The sequence below is a fragment of the Hermetia illucens genome, chromosome 3 (assembly GCF_905115235.1).
Source record: "Hermetia illucens chromosome 3, iHerIll2.2.curated.20191125, whole genome shotgun sequence".
Taxonomy (NCBI): domain Eukaryota; kingdom Metazoa; phylum Arthropoda; class Insecta; order Diptera; family Stratiomyidae; genus Hermetia; species Hermetia illucens.
Genome location: NC_051851.1, coordinates 120,376,428 through 120,395,594, shown reverse-complemented (window position 1 = coordinate 120,395,594; position 19,167 = coordinate 120,376,428). Strand labels below are relative to the sequence as shown.

General features: G+C 42.9%; 1 protein-coding gene and 1 long non-coding RNA gene across 3 annotated transcripts; both read left to right on the top strand.

Moving 5' to 3' along the window:
- Window positions 1–59: 59 nt before the first annotated feature.
- On the top strand, window positions 60–1,539 carry LOC119651021 (GTP:AMP phosphotransferase AK3, mitochondrial). 2 transcript variants are annotated; one of them, XM_038054325.1, is made up of 2 exons: window positions 60–227; window positions 390–1,539. In XM_038054325.1, the coding sequence occupies exon 2, from the start codon at window positions 641–643 to the stop codon at window positions 1,307–1,309; it is 669 nt and encodes a 222-aa protein (XP_037910253.1). In that variant the 5' UTR covers window positions 60–227; window positions 390–640; the 3' UTR covers window positions 1,310–1,539. The 2 variants fall into 2 exon arrangements, with proteins under 2 accessions (XP_037910253.1, XP_037910252.1); XM_038054324.1 differs by having other exon boundaries at window positions 373–1,539.
- Window positions 1,540–15,893: 14,354 nt separating this feature from the next.
- LOC119651022 lies at window positions 15,894–16,643 on the top strand. Its single transcript, XR_005249405.1, has 2 exons — window positions 15,894–16,365; window positions 16,439–16,643. It is a non-coding gene; the product is annotated as an uncharacterized LOC119651022 (long non-coding RNA).
- Window positions 16,644–19,167: the final 2,524 nt, after the last annotated feature.

Genomic DNA, 19,167 nt, shown 5'->3' with positions numbered 1-19,167 from the left:
TTATTTCTATTTCCAAGTAACCTGTCTTCCCCGTCCGGGGTCTTTAGTATTAAGAAAGTTACCGATCTTTGACTTTACTCCTGCCTTGTGCGTACTGTGAACTGCTCGCGAGTTCCACTTTTGTCTGAATTCAGAGAATAAGACGAGTTTTATTGAGTGAAGATAGTCTTATCATGCTAATGTTTTCAAGCCCGTAAAGATTCTGAGGAGGGGAGGCTTTGTATTTGGTATGTATCTCTTGATAGCAGTGGCTGTTTGCTGCCCAAAACCACCTGTTGTCTTGATAGAATTATTAGGACGGTATTTGAAACGTATCCGACTTTAGCAAATCTAGTGAACTTGACTTCCATCTGCATCTCAATTCCCTCTAAGGTGAATCTCGCTTGCAGCGTCCGTCCCGCAATCCGACTAAACGGGCCCGACAGACTTCAGACGCAGAGCGCCAATCATAAATATTGAAAATCCACGAGTGACCAAAATCCACCAGGCACACTTCTAAGTTTGAGTCAGAGCGCGAGAAGCTTTTGATAAGATTCCAACCGAAAGCATTGGGAGCAATTCAGTTGCGTCTATCGTTGGACGTGGGTTTGTTTAAACGAGGTGTTTCGATCAGCCAGTTTAGTGCGTTTGTAAGCTGGAAATGACTTCGAAAATTCTCCGTGCTGTTATTATGGGAGCCCCTGCTTCTGGCAAGGGAACCATCTCGTCGCGAATCGTGAATAAGTTTGGCTTGGAGCACATTTCCGCAGGGGATATTCTACGTCTGAATATTAAAAACGGAACCCCGTTGGGTCAAACAGCGAAGAAATACATCGAAGGAGGTCTCTTGGTTCCAGACGACTTGGTAATCAAATGCATTTTTGGACGGATCATAGAAATTGCGAAGAAATCGTGGCTGCTCGACGGATTCCCTCGGACAGTGGTTCAAGCGGAACAGCTGAATGCCCAACACCCAGTGGACGTTGTAATAAATCTTCTGGTACCGAAGCAGGTGATAGTCGAACGCACACAAGGCAGATGGACTCATCTGCCCAGCGGGCGTGTCTACAACATCGGCTTCAACGAGCCCAAGGTCCCCTTCAAGGACGATGTGACGGGTGAACCTCTTGTTCAGCGGGACGATGACAAACCAGAAACCGTCGCTAAGCGCTTTGAGCTATATGAATCTTGCACGAAACCCGTAATCGAATACTACAAAAATCTGAACATTTGCTACGACTTCGCTGGGAAGGCCACAAATGAAATATGGCCCAGAGTAGATGAATTTCTTATGGAAAAAACCAAAAGTCTGATGGCAAATCGGCAGTAAGAACTGGCGCATAAACAAGAAGGAATTAGCTGCAAATGAAGTGAGAGGCTTGGCCAGGACGCAAAGACTGCACAATATACATACGTCGTAAAAATGCTCCAATGACTATCACCCTTTACTTCATAGTGAACTTAACTTTAGAATTAAGCTTAGTTAGGAATAAAGTTTTACGCCATATACAAATGTATTCACTAAAAATTTATACGTCAATAAACATTGTGAGGAGTGTACGTTTTGCAATATCGTGATTCGATCTAAATATAAACGGAAATTAAGTGTTCCCTACAGTCGGGAGTGCAAGCGCTGTTGGGGAAATGCAAAGGTCTTGGATTTAATATGCAGAAATAGTCTTTGTTGTGTTGGTCACTTGTTGGCGGTAGATTCATCAACGAGTGTACGATCAAAGGTCGATTTATGAAAACTTTCGATCTGTTGAGGTTGTGAGCTAATAGATAACGAAGTGAGCTATTAATATCAATTGTTATCTGTTGAGAGTCTGTGCGGTAAGTGCATATTAATTGGGAAATGTATGAGGAGTATGGAACATGCGTCGAGGGGATAACGACCACGTTGTCATGATTGGTTAATGATAACAAAAATTGAAACTCGTGCACATAAAACTTTGGACTTTCCATTATTTCTTTCATTCACGGGTAAAAGACAACGAGTTGAAACGATTTTTCAGCTTTTATTGCGCTGTTTTCAATCCTCAGATATCGAGGAATAGGTTCTACTCGTTGGGATAAAATCAATATTGGTCATACTTCATGGTACTAATAATATCATTATTATTAAGGGGAAGTTGCATTGCGTCCTAGAAAAACTATTGTTCCCTTTTACTTGGTATGGTATACTTGTATGTATAATATGCCAAGAAAGCCCATAACCGACAGGATTTTTAGCATATTCCCTACTTCCAAGTATATCAACCTGGCATCTGGAAATAATCTCAGAACTACAAACCCGTTAACACAAAACCTTATTAAAATCGGTTTACTGTCTGTCTGTCCGTCACACGCAGTTTTCCCAGAGACGGTTGTAGCGATTGGCACCAAATTTGGTAGAAAGGTGGGAACTGTGAACGCTCACGCATATAGTGAGTTACATCCTTTTACGTCGAATTTAAGGGGGGGGGGGGGGGGGGTCCCCATACATCCAAAAGGGGGGTGTACATTTTTTTTCCTCAAATATAGTCATGTGGGGTATCAGATTAAAGGTCTCGGTTAGTACTTTTCGAAGCCAGTCTTATTTTTGACATTTGTTGAAAAGGTGGGGAGTGCGTGGGGTTGAAAGTGATCATTTTTTCAACGAACCCATTCTCAAAAACTACTCAACCGAAAAATCCTTAAAAAACAGAAGGCTGCTACTACATGGTGCCTAGGCTCCGAAATACCCTCCATACCGATACCTTTTCAAGTAAAGTCAATAATAGTACATTACAACAATTTTTAGTAATTGACAGGAAAACCCCCCTTAAGTTCACCCTGAATCACAAAATTTTGCAGCAATGTAGACTACAGCATAGAGCATGATTCTGCCAAATTGGGTGAAAATCGCACTATTACTAGCAAAGTAATGTTATAATAAGTCAAAACTGTCGCTCTTCTGCAAATTCAAGACTATGAATGTCAATATCTCTTGAAAATGGATATTTTCACATAATATATGCATATTTTAGTGCTACATGCTAATGGACCAAAGCACACTCAAATCTAATAAAAGAAATACACAAAACCTTTCACACCTGAAGCGTTTAGCTTCCGGTTTCCCGACTTGTTAAAGATTAAGTTGTGTGAAAAAACCTTATTAAAATCGGTTCAGTGTCTGTCTGTCATACGTACTTTTCTCAAAAACACTTGCTCCGGTTGATGGGAATTTGAACGTTCAGGTATGCAGTGAATTACATCGTTCTGTGGCGCGGCAGGATTCGCAGCATTCGAAATTTATTTCGAATGTTGCGAGTGCGAGCAATATAGATGGCGCGGATCTATCCACTTTGCGTAGCACGCCAAGGGAGTGGAAGATCGCAGTAATTATGTTTTTCAGACCTGTCACTGATTTTTAATATTAAGTTTGGAATTGAAAAAGAACACTGAAGTCTTTTTGATTTGGAAAATAGAATTGGAGTTGAGTTCGCTGATTAGAATTAGGACTAATAATATGTAAAACCATTAATATTAAATGTTCGCTTAAATATTTTAATAAAAATATAAGTAATGTTAATTACTTAATTGGTGACCCCGGAACTCGCACCAACAGCATCAACAACTAAGATCCCGAATTCCCAGGACCTGCAAAATTGAAAAACTCAAGCACATCATCATCCCCATCAACAAATCGCAGTCTGCGCAAGCACAATCGCTCAGCAGGCAGCCGCAACAACCGATTGGAGATAACTAAGAGTTCCGCAGCCGCAGCCGCCATCGCTGCCGCAGCCACTTTCGCCGCCGCACTCAACTCCACCATCGCCGCAGAGGTCGAAGCCGCCGCCGTCACCGCCGTAGCCGCTACCGTCGCAGCCGACACCAATATCACCGCTGCAACCATCGCTATCGCAGCAGGAGCCAAAGGCTCCGCCACCATCGCCGCCTCCTCAGCAGGTGCCGCCGTTTTAGTTGTTATAAGTTAATTGTATTTCACTCTAAGTCAATATTAAAAGTGAATAATTGTCCACCATCGCCGACATTGGTGAAGTTCTATTAACGACAAAAATTCGTCCGAGCAACACGGCATAAATAGAACTTCCAAAGACTGAGAAATCCTTCCAAAACATCAGTAGACCGTACGGCAAGCGATTTTCACGCGTTCGCATCTACAGTTGAGTGTGGAGTGATGTGGTAAACATCACGAAAACGTGTCGCATCTTCACATCCCGAGTCGGAGCAGAGGCAAGAAAAAACGCGAGAAAACCTTCTCTACACAGTGTACTGCGCGACACACGTCGGACCCTCTCCAGAAGTAGATTTTTACGCGACTTCCCGTACGCACGCCCTCCTGCACAACACCTTTCACGCACCGGACTAGTCATCATTGCCACAACGATCAACAACAGCAACAAACGGACGTCCCCAGCACCGCCAACGCCGCAGCTACAGCCGACAAACTCGACCAGCGCCGCCGTCAAGGAGTTATACTTAAGTGAAATTATTATTCATTTATATATAATATTTATTTATTTATTCAGTTAAAAAAAATAGTAATAAAAAAATTGAAATCGCTGCAAGAGACGGCGTGCAGGTGTTTAGCATCGCGAGTCCTCCATTCTCATTGGTGGTGTTTTTGGTCTGCGCTGGATAGCGTCCGCTTCGTTTTTTCTCGTTTCGTGCGTGCATTTGTGGGTGCGACCTGCCGTGTCGGTGTAAAGTTCACCGCGTTTCAGTATAAACTCACCGCGTTTACATCTCAATCTCGTACTTCTCTGTAAGAAAAATGTCTTTTGACAATAAAGACACGGCAGGCCCATCGGACCCGCAAGTGACCGCCCTCGCCGTACGCGTTCCTCCGTTTTGGCGGCGGAACCCCGAACTGTGGTTCGTGCATTTGGAAGCACAGTTCCAAATGTCCGGCATCACATCGGACGCGACCCGTTTCAACTACGCGGTGGTCGGCCTGGACGAAGAGTCCATACTTCTGGTGTCCGACGTGGTGAAGTCGACATCGTACGTACAGCTCAAGAGCGAGTTGATCAGGCGCCTGTCGGCAAGCGAGTCGGCAAAATTAGACCACTTGCTGGCAGGTTTAACGTTGGGTGATCGAACTCCCAGCCAATTGCTTCGTGAAATGAGGCAATTGGGTGGGAGCAAGATCGGCGACGACCTGATCAAGTCGCTCTGGCTGCGTCGGCTCCCGGAGGGCACCCAGGCGATCCTCGCTTGCGTCTCCGGTTCCTTGGAGGAACTGGCAGCGACGGCCGACCAGGTTCAGGAGGTGTACGTACGCCCAACCTTGGCGGCCGTTCAACCACCGTCGGATGAGGTGGGTGAATTGAGGCGCGAAATTGCTGCTTTAACAGCCAGTATGGCCGAGATGCGGGCGACGTTGGACGCTCAGCGTTCGGGCGCCAGATCGCGAGCACGCTCGCGGTCTGCCATCCGAAAAGGGCGATCAGGTAGCAGGTCGTCAAGACAGTCCACGGACCCAGGGATTTGCTGGTACCACCGCAGATTCGGGGATAAAGCGACAAGATGTACGCTACCGTGTAGATTCTCTCCTACCGCAAAAAACTAGGTCCGCGGGGGGTCTTGGCGGCGGCCACCCAGAACGCAGCGCCACGTCGCCTAACTATTTTCGACCCTCTCAGCAGGCGCAACTACCTCGTCGATACGGGTGCGGAGGTTTCGGTCCTTCCCGTACCCCAGCATCATCAACTTTTCCCTCAACCGCTCAAACTTGCGGCAGCAAATTCCTCCCGCATAAACACGTACGGGTATAGGCAAGTGGACGTGAGTCTTGGCTTGCGTAGGACGTTTTCGTGGCGTTTCATCCTGGCGGATGTCAGCTTCCCCATACTAGGCGCAGACTTCCTGTGTCACTATGGATTGCTGGTGGACTTGCAAAACAAGTCTCTTATAGATTCCACGACCAACCTTAATTCGTCGGGACATATGGTATCTCACCCAGGCAATAATCTTTCCGTTCTTTTAGAAGACATTACCGACTCTCGTGTTCGGGCACTTCTCCAAAAGTTCAGCCAGATTACTACCAACTGTAGTCTCTCCAAACCAGTGAAGCACAATGTGCAGCACCACATTATCACTACTGGTTCCCCGATCTTCTCGAAGGTGCGTCCTCTACCATCTCAGAAACTGGCAATTGCACGGAAAGAGTTTGAACAACTCGTTCAACAGGGTATCTGCAGGCCCTCAAACAGCTGTTGGTCTTCCCCACTGCATATGGTCCCTAAGCCAAACGGCGAATGGCGCCCATGTGGGGATTACAGAAGGCTAAATGCACAGACTGTTCCTGACCGATATCCAATTCCACTCATCCACGACTTTGCGCATCACCTCGCGAATTGCCGCATCTTTTCGACCTTGGACTTAACCAAGGCTTATCACCAAATTCCAGTAGCTCCTGAAGACATTCCAAAGACGGCAATATGCACACCCTTTGGACTCTTCGAGTTCACCCGAATGACTTTCGGATTGTGCAATGCGGCGCAAACCTTTCAAAGGTTCATTCACTCAGTCCTGCGAAACCTCGAATTCTGTTTCGTATATTTGGATGATGTTTTGGTCGCTTCTTCCACTGAGTCTGAGCACTTAGCCCATCTCGAGTGCATTTTTCAACGTCTCCTTGAGGCCGGTTTAGTCCTAAACGTTGAGAAATGCAAATTCCTTCAACAACAGGTGAGATTCCTCGGCCATTTCATTTCCCCTGAAGGAATACAGCCCGACCCAGACAAGGTGCAAGCGATAACAAGCTTCCCGCGTCCAAAGACAGTGAGGGAGTTGAGGAGGTTCTTGGGCATGCTAAACTTCTACCGTCGTTTCCTGCCCAAGGCCGCCCATCTCCAGTCCATTTTGAACGCGTACTTGTCTGGCCCCAAAACTAAGGACACACGAGAGATCGTGTGGTCTGAAGAGGCTATCTGCGCGTTTGACAAATCTCGTCAACAACTGGCTGACGCTACGCTCTTGGCATTCCCTCTGCAAGATGCACCCCTAGCCGTTTTTGTTGATGCCTCTGACATCGCAGTAGGTGCTGCCCTTCACCAAAAGGTGGACCAAGTTTGGCAGCCGTTGAGCTTCTTCTCGAAGCAGTTGAATCCCGCTCAACGGAACTACAGCACCTACGATCGCGAACTGCTCGCCGCATACCTGTCCATCAAATACTTCCGTTTCTCCCTAGAGGGCCGGCCGTTCACAGTGTTCACGGACCATAAGCCTCTCACGTTCGCTTTGAAACAGAAGCCCGACAAAGCGTCCCCTCGTCAGCTTCGACACCTGAGCTTCATAAGCCAGTTTACGTCGGACATCCAGCACGTGTCCGGGAAGGACAACATTGTTGCTGACGCTTTGTCTCGTGTCTCCGAAGTCAACATCCCCGCCTCACTCGATTTCTCGGCTATTGCCAAGGCGCAAGTGGATGACGCAGCACTTCAGAGCCTCAGGTCCAACCCCAAATACAAATTTCGGGAGTTGCCCATCTTCGGCTCAAACCTCTCGCTCTGCTGCGAAGACTCGGAAAAGGGACCTCGGCCATACATTCCGGCCACATTTCGCAAGGAAGTGTTCCACGCAGTTCACGACTTGGCGCACCCCGGCATCAGGACAACAAACCGGTTAGTCACCGGAAAATACTTCTGGCCCTCCATGAACAAGGATATCAATTCCTGGGCCAGAGAGTGCATCGCATGCCAAAAGTGTAAAGTCTCCAGGCATGTAAGGAAAGAAGTGGGCTCATTCCCCCGCACTACCAAGCGTTTCCACACCATACACCTCGACATAATAGGGCCTTTGCGAGACTCGCACGGTTTTAAGTATTGCCTCACAATCATCGACAGGTTCACGCGGTGGCCTGAGGCAATACCTCTGAAAGACATTACGGCGCAATCATGTGCTGAAGCCCTCTGTCGAGAGTGGATACCTCGCTTTGGCGTCCCTGCAGTGGTCATCACTGACCAGGGAATGCAATTTGAGTCCACCCTTTTCTCCGAGTTAGGCAAACTCCTTGGTTTTAAACGCCAGCGGACTACGGCATACCACCCACAATCCAATGGGATGTTGGAACGTTGGCACCGGACGCTGAAAGCCGCCATTATGGCACGCGACGACCCGTCCTGGACGCAAGTCTTGCCTCTCGTCCTACTCGGCCTTCGTACAACCCGCCGAGAGGAATTTGCTGCCAGCCCCGCGGAGCTGGTTTACGGGGAGAACCCAAGACTCCCAAGCGATCCGGTCTTCGACAAGAGATCGGGTCTCACGGAGTCGGGGTTGGTGCGTCTGCTGAGGGACAATCTCCGGCGCATCAAGGCGCCACCACCCACTCGACACTCGTCCATACCTGCTTGTTCGCCCAAGGAACTGGACACATGCACGCATGTGCTGATCAGAACGGATGCCGTCCGGAAGCCGCTGCAGCCTCCATATGAGGGCCCGTACCGCGTTCTCGAGCGGGGAGAACATTTCTTCCAGCTCGAGATCGGTAGTCACAAAAAGGCGGTCTCTTTGTCCAGGCTGAAACCCGCGTGCGCCCCGAAGCAACGTCGTGTCCGCTTTGCGGATTAACGGCAAACGAAGTTCGGGGATCAGTCGCTGAAACCCCTAGGTTTCATCTGGGGGCGGAGTGATGTGGCGCGGCAGGATTCGCAGCATTCGAAATTTATTTCGAATGTTGCGAGTGCGAGCAATATAGATGGCGCGGATCTATCCACTTTGCGTAGCACGCCAAGGGAGTGGAAGATCGCAGTAATTATGTTTTTCAGACCTGTCACTGATTTTTAATATTAAGTTTGGAATTGAAAAAGAACACTGAAGTCTTTTTGATTTGGAAAATAGAATTGGAGTTGAGTTCGCTGATTAGAATTAGGACTAATAATATGTAAAACCATTAATATTAAATGTTCGCTTAAATATTTTAATAAAAATATAAGTAATGTTAATTACTTAAGTTCTATGTGAAACTTGGGGGGTGTGGGTAAGACGGGTGTACAAGTTTTTTCACTGGGTTCAGATATGGGGGGAGGGGTATCAAATGAAAGGTCTTGATTGGTACTTTTCATAGCTGTTTTCCCGACTTCTTTTTACATTTAAATTACGAACCGGGGTAAATATTTACCCCACGGGTTTGTGAAAACGTACCTAAAACCTAGGTTTAGTTAGATTAAAAAACCGTTCTAAATACTTAAATTTTTGGAACACAACATTCAACTACGAGAATTCATGAATATTTTTGAAATCAACAGATTTTTAGGCTTTGTGGTTGTAAAGGCAACCCAAATAAAATCATGATGTTTTGCACGGACTGTTTTTTCTATACTTGGTGGTGGCATTATTTTATTCGTCGTCTTCAGTTGGCGGGACCTTCAACTTGCCGATATTCCGGTTGTTGAGTATTTTATTAAAATAGCAACCCATCGCCCATTCTATCGGAAATCAGATTTCCCCCTTTGTCTCGACAGGATGAGCATCGTGGTGTATAAGGCTTCATGCTGCTGACTTGGGTTGTTGCTGACTGTAGTTCACAGACTTGTTTGTTCTCCCAGGCTTCCTTTTTCTTTCTATGAAATCGCTTCTCCGTTCGACGAAGTTCCTGATGAATCTCCGCGTGTTCCTGCTTTCTTCCAGTTCGTTGCTAGCTTATATTCATCGTCAAACCATCCGTTCCGATTTCTTTTGCGACTGGGGCCAAGTATGTTTGTGACCGTAGCAATGATAACGTTCTTCATATGGTTACGGGGTTACGGAGGGACTTCAATGTTAACTCTCACCTGATTATCAGGGGGTGTTGTTATTCCAGCCCGGAGCATCATGCCAATGAGATAGTGATCTTAGTCTATATTAGCCTCCTCTATATTTTGACATTCATTAAGGCTGAAATCAATATCTGGTCAATTTGGTTGAAAGTGGTCCGGTCTGGAGAGGCCCACGGCTGTTTGTGGACCGCTTTCCGTGCAAACTAGGTACTTCCAATAGCCATTCAACCATAATTTGCAGTCCGTTATCATCGGTATCCTTACGCAAGCTATGGGAGCCAATGTATCGCCTGAATACGGACTCCGTCTCTACTTGGCTGTTGAAATCCCCAAGTATGATTTTGATATCATACCTGGGGCAGGCTTCATTCTACTGTCTCGTAGAAGTGATCCTTCTCCGACTTTGTTAAGTGCAGAGTGTACAGCTTTTCGCTTATATTTTCAAAGCCGTCAACAACAAGTTTCATTTTTTGACTGGCTAAGAAACTTACTATTAGCACATGGTTTACTGGATGGCCACTATACTATATGGTCCCCATCTTGTAACTGTTGCATCAGTCTTATATTGGGACAACGAATCGGTTAGTTGCTGGACAACATTCGATCTGTACATGGAGCGCACGTTCCTTGGGAAAATTAGCCAATCGTTCATCCGTCTTCGTGCAAGGCTCCTTTTATAGCTCCATAAGAAGCTATTTGCGGTGTAGAGTTGTCAGCAATACCCAGCCCCCAACCTGGAGGGCCAGTTGGCACATCTCTGTCTCATTTTTAGGTGCGGGAGACTCACCTTCATGCTTCTCCGTCTGCAGTTTATCATTAAGAAAGAACTCCCAGCAATCACCATGTCGAGGTGGAGATAAGGTCTGATAGTAGAGCTGTTGATGTTGATTCAGCAGTTCCATTCCTGGTAAGTTCGCCCAGTATAGATCCCTTACCCGTTCCTCTTGATTTTTCAACGTCGTATTTCAGATTACACAGAAAGGTTCTGGTTCGTGTAGAGACACCCTTATTCTTCTTCTGCTCAGCTCGTCCGCGGACTCATTGTCGTCCAATATGCAAGCCGAGTGTGTTCAGTCTCTTAAGACATCTCCATACCAGTTTGGAGTAAACTTAATTGCACCTGGAGCTCTCGGTTAGAATAGCAATGTTATGCCCCCATAATTCCTTTCCTATTGTATTTCTTTTAGAATATGTTGGTATAGTTACCCATTGATTCAAAGTACGTTTACCTTTAACCAATGTCCCCAGCGCCTGCTCCCCGTGCAGTTAGGGATTCGTCAGTGTACTAGGTAGTGAATTGCTGGCTGAAGCCGTATGACAATGCCACGCTCTCCCAGTTTGCCCCATTACTTCAACTTGTTTCAAACTTCTTATCGAAATGAAACCTAGTTATCAATGGTATCAAACAATTTTTTTTTTCAAAATGAAGTTTTTCATATTTGCGGGAATTCCAGCTCAAAAAGTGATAAACCGATTACTATGAAATTCGGAGGAATCATTCTTTAGCAAATTACTAAGAATATGGATCTACATTTGGGATCATATCATATTTTTGAGGGTTGTAATGTAAATAATATAAATTTAAAACCGTTTTGCTTTCAGATAAAAAGCCTAGGTCTCAAAATATATCTCATTCAGAAAACACCTCAAGTAAACATGGTCATTAATTTTGTTTCATTTGATTGTAGACAAGTTAGTTAAATTAAAAGATTCGCACGTTTTCCTTTTTATTTTTTATTTATTAGATTAGATTAATTATATTAAATTAGATTAATTATATTAAATATTATTATATAAATTATTAAGTTTGACATTTTCAGTAACGAGTACTGCTATCCATACATAAAACTGTTTAGTCTGCATAGATTTGTAATAAATTAAATAATGTGAAGAAATTTGACTTCACGCATACTTTATAGGTTTCATCAGGCTTTCCATTGTGTCAAATTGCCTGCCACCTACATAAATGATACGGGTTAAGAGGAGTTTCTCCTTCAAAATTTTTAAGATATCGATTTTTCTTCATTAAAAATATACTTAAGGAAATAGCACCTGGATTACAGCTTGCGCTTTCCATGTACTAGCGTCAAGAACATATTTAACAATGATAGACCTAATACGATTCAAAATTAGCCTAGCTGAGATCGACGAGTGACGTATCGCGAAAATAAGCAGGAGGAGAAGCGAGCAATCAAAATGGGCCGGATTCTGAAGGTAGAAGCTGTTTACAACTGCTGACAGAGAGTGAGAATCCTCAATCCTAGAATGACCGACCATAATTAAAAAAAAACTATTAACGTGTGTTGCGATTTTCTCATAATTACTTTAAGACACTCTCATTCTTATGTCACTGGGAAAAGTTACTTTCTTCTAAACAATTGCCACAATTGCCAGCCATTATTAGTCCTCTGATTTGAGGCCTAGAAACATTCCTCTTCATTTTAACTTTACTCATTATTACGTTGTTTGCCTTAATGATTGATCTTTGAGGCGTGTATTAAAGTAAAGTACATAACAGACTTTATTAATTAGAAAGTAAATTATGATTGAAAATATTGTTAATTGGATAGAAATTTGGTATTCTCAAACAACAGTCTCCGAGTAAGACAGCATTTTTGACGACCGACGTCAATGAAATAGGCACTATCACTGCCGAGAACTGAGCATTTAGGTATTTGGATGAATGCTTCCAGCCAACGCTGAACTGCGCTACGAAATGGCTTCACGCATCAGCGCAACTTGGATCCAATGGCATTCGACTAATGGCGTTCTTTACAATCGACACGTCATTAAATGTCTTAAATTCTTAATATACTACAATGCATTCGGCCTGTTGCCCTCCTTGGCTCTGAGTGTTGGTCGAAAACCGAAGACAAAGAACGTCACCTCGCGATAATGGAGACGAATATGTTGCGTTGAATTAATGGGATAATTTGCTGTAACTATGTGCAAAATGCATCTACGATCGATATGGGTTACACCCATCGCGGGAAAATAGCGAAACTCACTAGGTAAGATTGAGCTGAACATTGAAATTCACCTCAACTCCACTTGGACCAAGGCTATGACTGAGAAAAGTGACAAATTCGATTTAGACATATTAAATCCGCTACAGATTGGGTCAAAGGGTAAAGGGGAAGTATTTTTGATAAAGAAAACCTTCATTATCTCTATTCCCCGCCTTCACGAAGTGAAAAGGAAGGAGATGGCTTTTTTTTGATAACCGAATTGGAGTTACTTGATACGTTACTTGAGTTACGATTTTAGTTGTAAGAAAGTAGCAATTTACTAGGGACAGAGAGGATATGAAAAAATTCAACATTCTATGCCATATAAGTCACTAACTATCGTTAATATGAATGGCACCACCATACCATTGAAGTTGCCTCTATCAATTTTTCCACAATGTGTGCGAATATGATCTTCGCGTGTTACGCCACTGATCCTTGTATCCAATACCCAGGGGAGAACATGGCGAACATAAGTGAATCTTCTTGAATTTATGTACAGTGCAGTGCTAACAAATTATGAACACCGCTGATATCAATGCAGCTAGAAAATAGAGTGCATGTAGTTTTATGAAATGTATAATTTTTATACACATCAGCATCTTATTATTTGTCCACTTCTGTACTTCCTGCTCACACTAGAAAATGTACTATAATGTTTTGCTTTACGCTGAAATAGAGAGCATCATTGCTGTCGTGGCTTGTAGCATTATCATACATTGGCAGAACAAGCAATTTTTATTTTGAAAACGTTTGACATCATTGAAATCAATTATTAGATCAATAGATTTGAACAGTTTTAAAGGTAAGCGGCTTAAAAAATGTGTGTTTTCTTCAAGATGTAGTAAAATCGTGTAATTGAGAATATGGTCAGAAAAGCTCATATTCCAGCAACCAAAAAAGAAACAATTGTAGTCCTCATTCGTGAGAAACAGCATAATTACTGACAAATTGCCCGATTAGAACGGCTAAGTTTGAGTACAATTTCTACCTATGCTAAAAATATCCATGGAGGAAAGGGCGACCGACCAAGTCTATGATGGAACCGTTAGGGCAAACGCAAAATCAGTTGAAAAGTTGTTGGAGAACCTCAAAGAAACTTTTAAGAAAGTCCAAAGAAATTTGGTCTTTTTGTTCATTCGAATATTGAAGGATCGATGTACTGAAACTGGCCTCAAATCATATTCTCCCACAAAAAGGCCAAAATTCATAAGAGACAACGAAAAAGATCCGTTTGAAGCAAGATAAAACTTGAATTAAAACTAATTTCAAAGTATTTTCTATTGCAAAAAAAGCTGTGGCTAATTTTGGTGTTTTAGCTCCGGTTTAATCATGAATCCACTTTGAAAGTACTGGCAGACCAGTTTGTTTCCATTCGTTGACGATCAGAAGAAAAGCACAACCCTTCCTGCATTCAAGTAACTGTTAAACACCCTCATTCTCGCCTGAAATATATTGATGTGCTTTGCTTACATATTGGTTCAAAGGACTTTTTCCTTCCGCCGATGACCCTTGCTCTCGGCCTCCTGCTATGAGGAACATGTTGGTATATCAGGAAATGTCGGAGGTCATTCTGAAGACTACCCACTTCCAATGTATCTGCATGTGAATTGTATAACTCATTGGCTGTTGTGCCGAGCTTAGTTGTGTCCTCGAGGTTATCGCCTCATAAGTGGTTATACACCTATTTTAGCAAAGCAAATCGTTGAAGCTTTTCTCCCTTTCCTACATAAGGAAAAATATTATGAACATATTGGCAAATAGATTGCACAACAAATCGATAAAAGCAAAATTGTATAATCTGCCCAAATTTACACAATTTGTACGGGCCACATAAATAATAGGTAACACTGGGATAGTTCTTACTACAATGCACTTTACCGTTATAAACATCTCACCACCAAAGTCATTGGTTATGAGGGAGGCATAACTTTATGGGACATTCAATTTCTAAATCGAAAAAATTCAAAAAAAAATTTTTTTATTTGATAAATGTGTTCTCAAACATCACAGAAATATACTTCCAAAACCCTCTGAGAAATTCCATATAGTATAAAAGAGTTATAGACACAATTGTGGCCGTACCCTAGAACTAGTTTTGGGGTCGTAACGCGCGGTTTACGCAACAGCTGATCCGTCTCGGGTATATGCATTTTTGTGTTTACATATATGTATCATACAGTTGTTTATATCATTCGATGAGAAGCACGTACTATATTTTCTTAAGTTTTGAACAAAAATTAAGTGTGTCAAAATAGTAGTAGCTCTAAAGAGATCATTTGCTGCCAGAAAAGCTGTAGGAATAGCATCGTAGATAGCTGCGTGTGCCTTTAATGAAGGGGTAAGGACTTACTCGGTCATTATGGATCCAAAGGGCATCAAAATTTGTTATACTGCTATGACTTTCGTTGAGACTGTAGATGAATGCCGTATAATTCAAGCTGTCATAAGTTCAAAAGAAGCTCGCATATAGAAAAAAAGGCTTAGGCAAAAAGGATTTTATATTTACCAGAAATTGAAGACCTATAGTATTCACCGAGAATGGCAGAATTAATGTAGAAATAATATTTTTTTATGTATAAATAATCGAAAAAAATTCAAACGTGTTTTTCTCGAGACACATATATTTGTATTTCGCAGGCAATAATCCAACAAAATGAGATCGATTCGCATGTCACAACTGGACAGACGGAAACTATGAAGCGGCCCGACTCCCTTCGAAAGCCACATGTTTCGATTATTTGTGTGTTTCGTACTAATCCACAGAAACTTTTTTGCGCAATTTTGGATTTTGCTTATTCTTATCATAGCACGCTTCGATTGCTCACACAGATGCTTTTCCATTCCTACTACGACTCATCTCACTGCACATTGACTTACATAATTTACCAATGGAGATGGATAACGGAAAAACACGGATAATAAAGGTGTTATTCAATATATATCTATAGTTGCGCACCAACTCCCTGCAGTACTATTTAATGCTGTAACTGTCACTCCAAAGGACACACTAAATCCGGTGTACAATGTCAAGTAATATGTAATTTCCCTTCATTCAAAACTGTTGTTAATTTATTACCCTTTGTCAAAGTCAGTAAGACAATCGAATAACTAATGCTCCAGCACCAAATACATTTCCTCTCAGTTCACGGTGGTCACGTACTCCTATAATTGATATCACGTTTTCAAATTATAGCAACATAAATCGTATTTCGTTTTCGTTAACGAGCAAATTGATAAAAAATGTAATCTTGCGTTGTCATAGGGAAGCAAAATTCGACTAAAGAAGCTTATCTTTCACTAAACTTTTCATGAGCTTTATGGATTTACGAGTACACAATTGCTTTGAGCGTTTAACCTTTTGATAAGTAGTCGACACGGCTCCACGCGCAGTTCACCATATCATAATCACAAACCCTTTTTCAAGTGCAAATTTTTTTTATAGTTTTGCTTAGTTTATCAGCTTCAATCCATTGACCGATACGAGTAACGTAGTGAGTACCAAAAGTTATCGCAGTCAACACCCATTTCATTCTCTGTAACAATGCGTTTAATAAACGGATCATTCGCGTTATATTGGCCGCTACCTAACTTCCTTTCTGAAATTCATTGTGTGGGGTCATTTTTGAATGGTTGAGTATCTATCCTATTTCGAAACATGTTTTTGGCAGTTTTTAACCAACTATTCATTAATATCGTCATTAGTGCATATTTTACGTCAACTTTCAATGCATTTATACAAGTTTTAAAACGTCGAAACCAACACCACACTAGTTCATCACCCCCAGCATCATCCCCAAACAATTTGCACAACATGGTGCTTTCACTACTTTCAACTGATTTTTGCACTTGTAAAACAAATTTATATATATTTATTTATATAATAGAGCTTGAGTATACCACTTTCAAAGCAACATTTTTATTTTACTAAAAAGTTCGATAAATTAACAAAGAGAGCTGTGCGTGAATGTGGGATGGGGGAGAGACGCGCCATCTGAGCACTGAGACGCTAGTGGTCCATTCTACTCGACGCCCCCATCTAACGGAATATGGCGGACTAATTTATGTATCGTAAGTTCTCCGTGCAGCTGGAGTATATTGGCACCAAACATCTGATGTTTGATGCGTCCATTGGCGGGAAACTCTTATAGAAAATGTTCCATGGATTCCGTTTCCTCATTACAGGATGGACACGTATCATCTGGTAGGATTCCTATCCTGTGTGTCCAGCTTATGAATTATTGTCAGTCAGAATGTCATCAATACTTCCGTATATCTTCCCGCTTTTTGACAGGATAAACTTTGCAGTGTTTGTTTGGTTGTGACAGGAAAGTTTGGTGTGTCTAGCGGCATTTAAGCTCTACCACTTGTTCTTTGTTCCCAGTTTTTAATAGCAGTATTAGCTAATGCTACTGACACTTCATTTGCTGGTTCCGGTCCGGCCTGGGAGAATTTTGAACTTTTTGCTGAGGTATTCCCTCTGCGTCACATTTACCAAGTACTCAAAGTAGTTCCATCATATTGGATTTAGATATAGAGTTCAAATGATTTTTGACCGCCCAGTGCCCTTGAGACGACTTGGCTATCGGTGTAGATCAATCACCCAGTTGCTGCTCTTAAGATCGAGATTTGTACCAAGGAAAAGCCAACTTCTCGTTTATACCCGAAAGATAGACTCCCGTGCCAGAACTCCGTTCTATTTTTTAGCTATCGGTGTAGAAAACCTCAGTATATGCCGCCACGCATTTTTTTTGGTTTGCCCCAGTTTTGAGGATAACATTATATCTTCTACCAAGTCGAATTACAGGAATTGGATTCAGTTCTCTCAAAATCTCTTCCAAAATGGCCAAATTTAACCTCTTATAATTTGATGGTATCATGCTCTATATTGTTATATATATTGCTGCAAAACTGATGACTCTAGGATAAACTTAAGGGATTCCAGACAATTCGTACAAAATATAGCAATAATAAATATAGCAATATATTATTATTAACTTTATTTAAACCGATATCGGTGTAGAGGATATTTTGAGGCCTAGACACCAAATAGTGGTAGCTTCGTGATTTGTGGATTTGTTTTTTTTTTCAAGCTTTTCGGTTGAGCAGTTTATGAGCGCAGGCCAATTTCCAGTCCTCGCTTCCCTCCCTCTTGCTTCAAATGTCAAAAAAGAAGCCAGCTTTGGAAAGTATCGAAACTTTTCATTTGATACCTCACTAGATTATTTTCGGTGAAGAAAAATGTTAGACCCCCTTGCATATATGGGGATCCTCCTTTAAACTCAACATAGAACGAGGTTTGACTTTAAAGCCGTCTATGATAGCATAGCCATGTTAAAACTGTACACGGCCATGAGAGAATTCGATATCCCGACAAAATTGATAAGACTGACTAGGCTGACTCTGACTAATGTGCGAGGCCAGATAAAAGCAGCAAGATCACTCTTAAGACCATTCGACATCAACAACGGTCTAAGACATGGAGATGCCCTATCATGCGTTCTCTTTAACCTGACCCTGGAGAAAGTGATCCGTGATGCTGAGGTAAATGCAAGGGGTACAATCCTCTTTAAGTCCTCCCAACTACTGGCCTATGCTGACGATATCGACATCATGGGAAGAACCACCCGAGACGTACAAACTGCCTTCATCCAGATCGAGCAGGTGGCGCAAGATCTTGGGCTGCACATCAATAAAGACAAGACAAAATATATGGTGGCAACGTCAGCCCCAAAAACCAACCAACCAACAACATCAAACCGCACTGGCCAAACGGGAAGAATAAAAATAGGAGACTACATCTTTGAGACCGTTGATAATTTCTCCCATCTAGGGTCGAAAATCACAACCGATAACAGCTATGACCATGAAATCCGCGCACGGTTGTTGTCAGCCAACAGAGCCTATTTCAGCTTACAAAAACTGTTTCGCTCGAAACGTCTCACCACAGGGTCAAAGCTCTTATTATACAAGACAATGATCTTGCCAGTCCTCATATATTCCTCGAAGTCTTGGCTTCTTAGCAAGAAAAATTACGCACTCTTGGCCGCGTTCGAGAGAAGAATCCTCCGAAGAATTTTTGGCCCCCTACATGAGGGTGGACGATTCCGTAGCTTACAAAACGACGAAATCTGTGAGCCATGACCGTCAGGTTGTGGATAAAATCTGGCTCAATAGGTTACGGTGGGCGGGTCACTTAATCCGTATGGATGAGGATGATCATGCCCGGAAAGTCTATAAGGGCAATATCTATGGTAGAAAAAGAAGACGAGGCAGACCCTGCCTGAGATGGAGCAATGGCGTAGGTCAGGACGCCAGACAGCTTTTAGGGATATCGAATTGGTGCACCTCGGCGTAAAACCGGGATGTCTGGAGTTCTTTATTAAGGCAGGCCTAGACCGGATACCGGTTGTTACGCCGTTGATGATGATGAT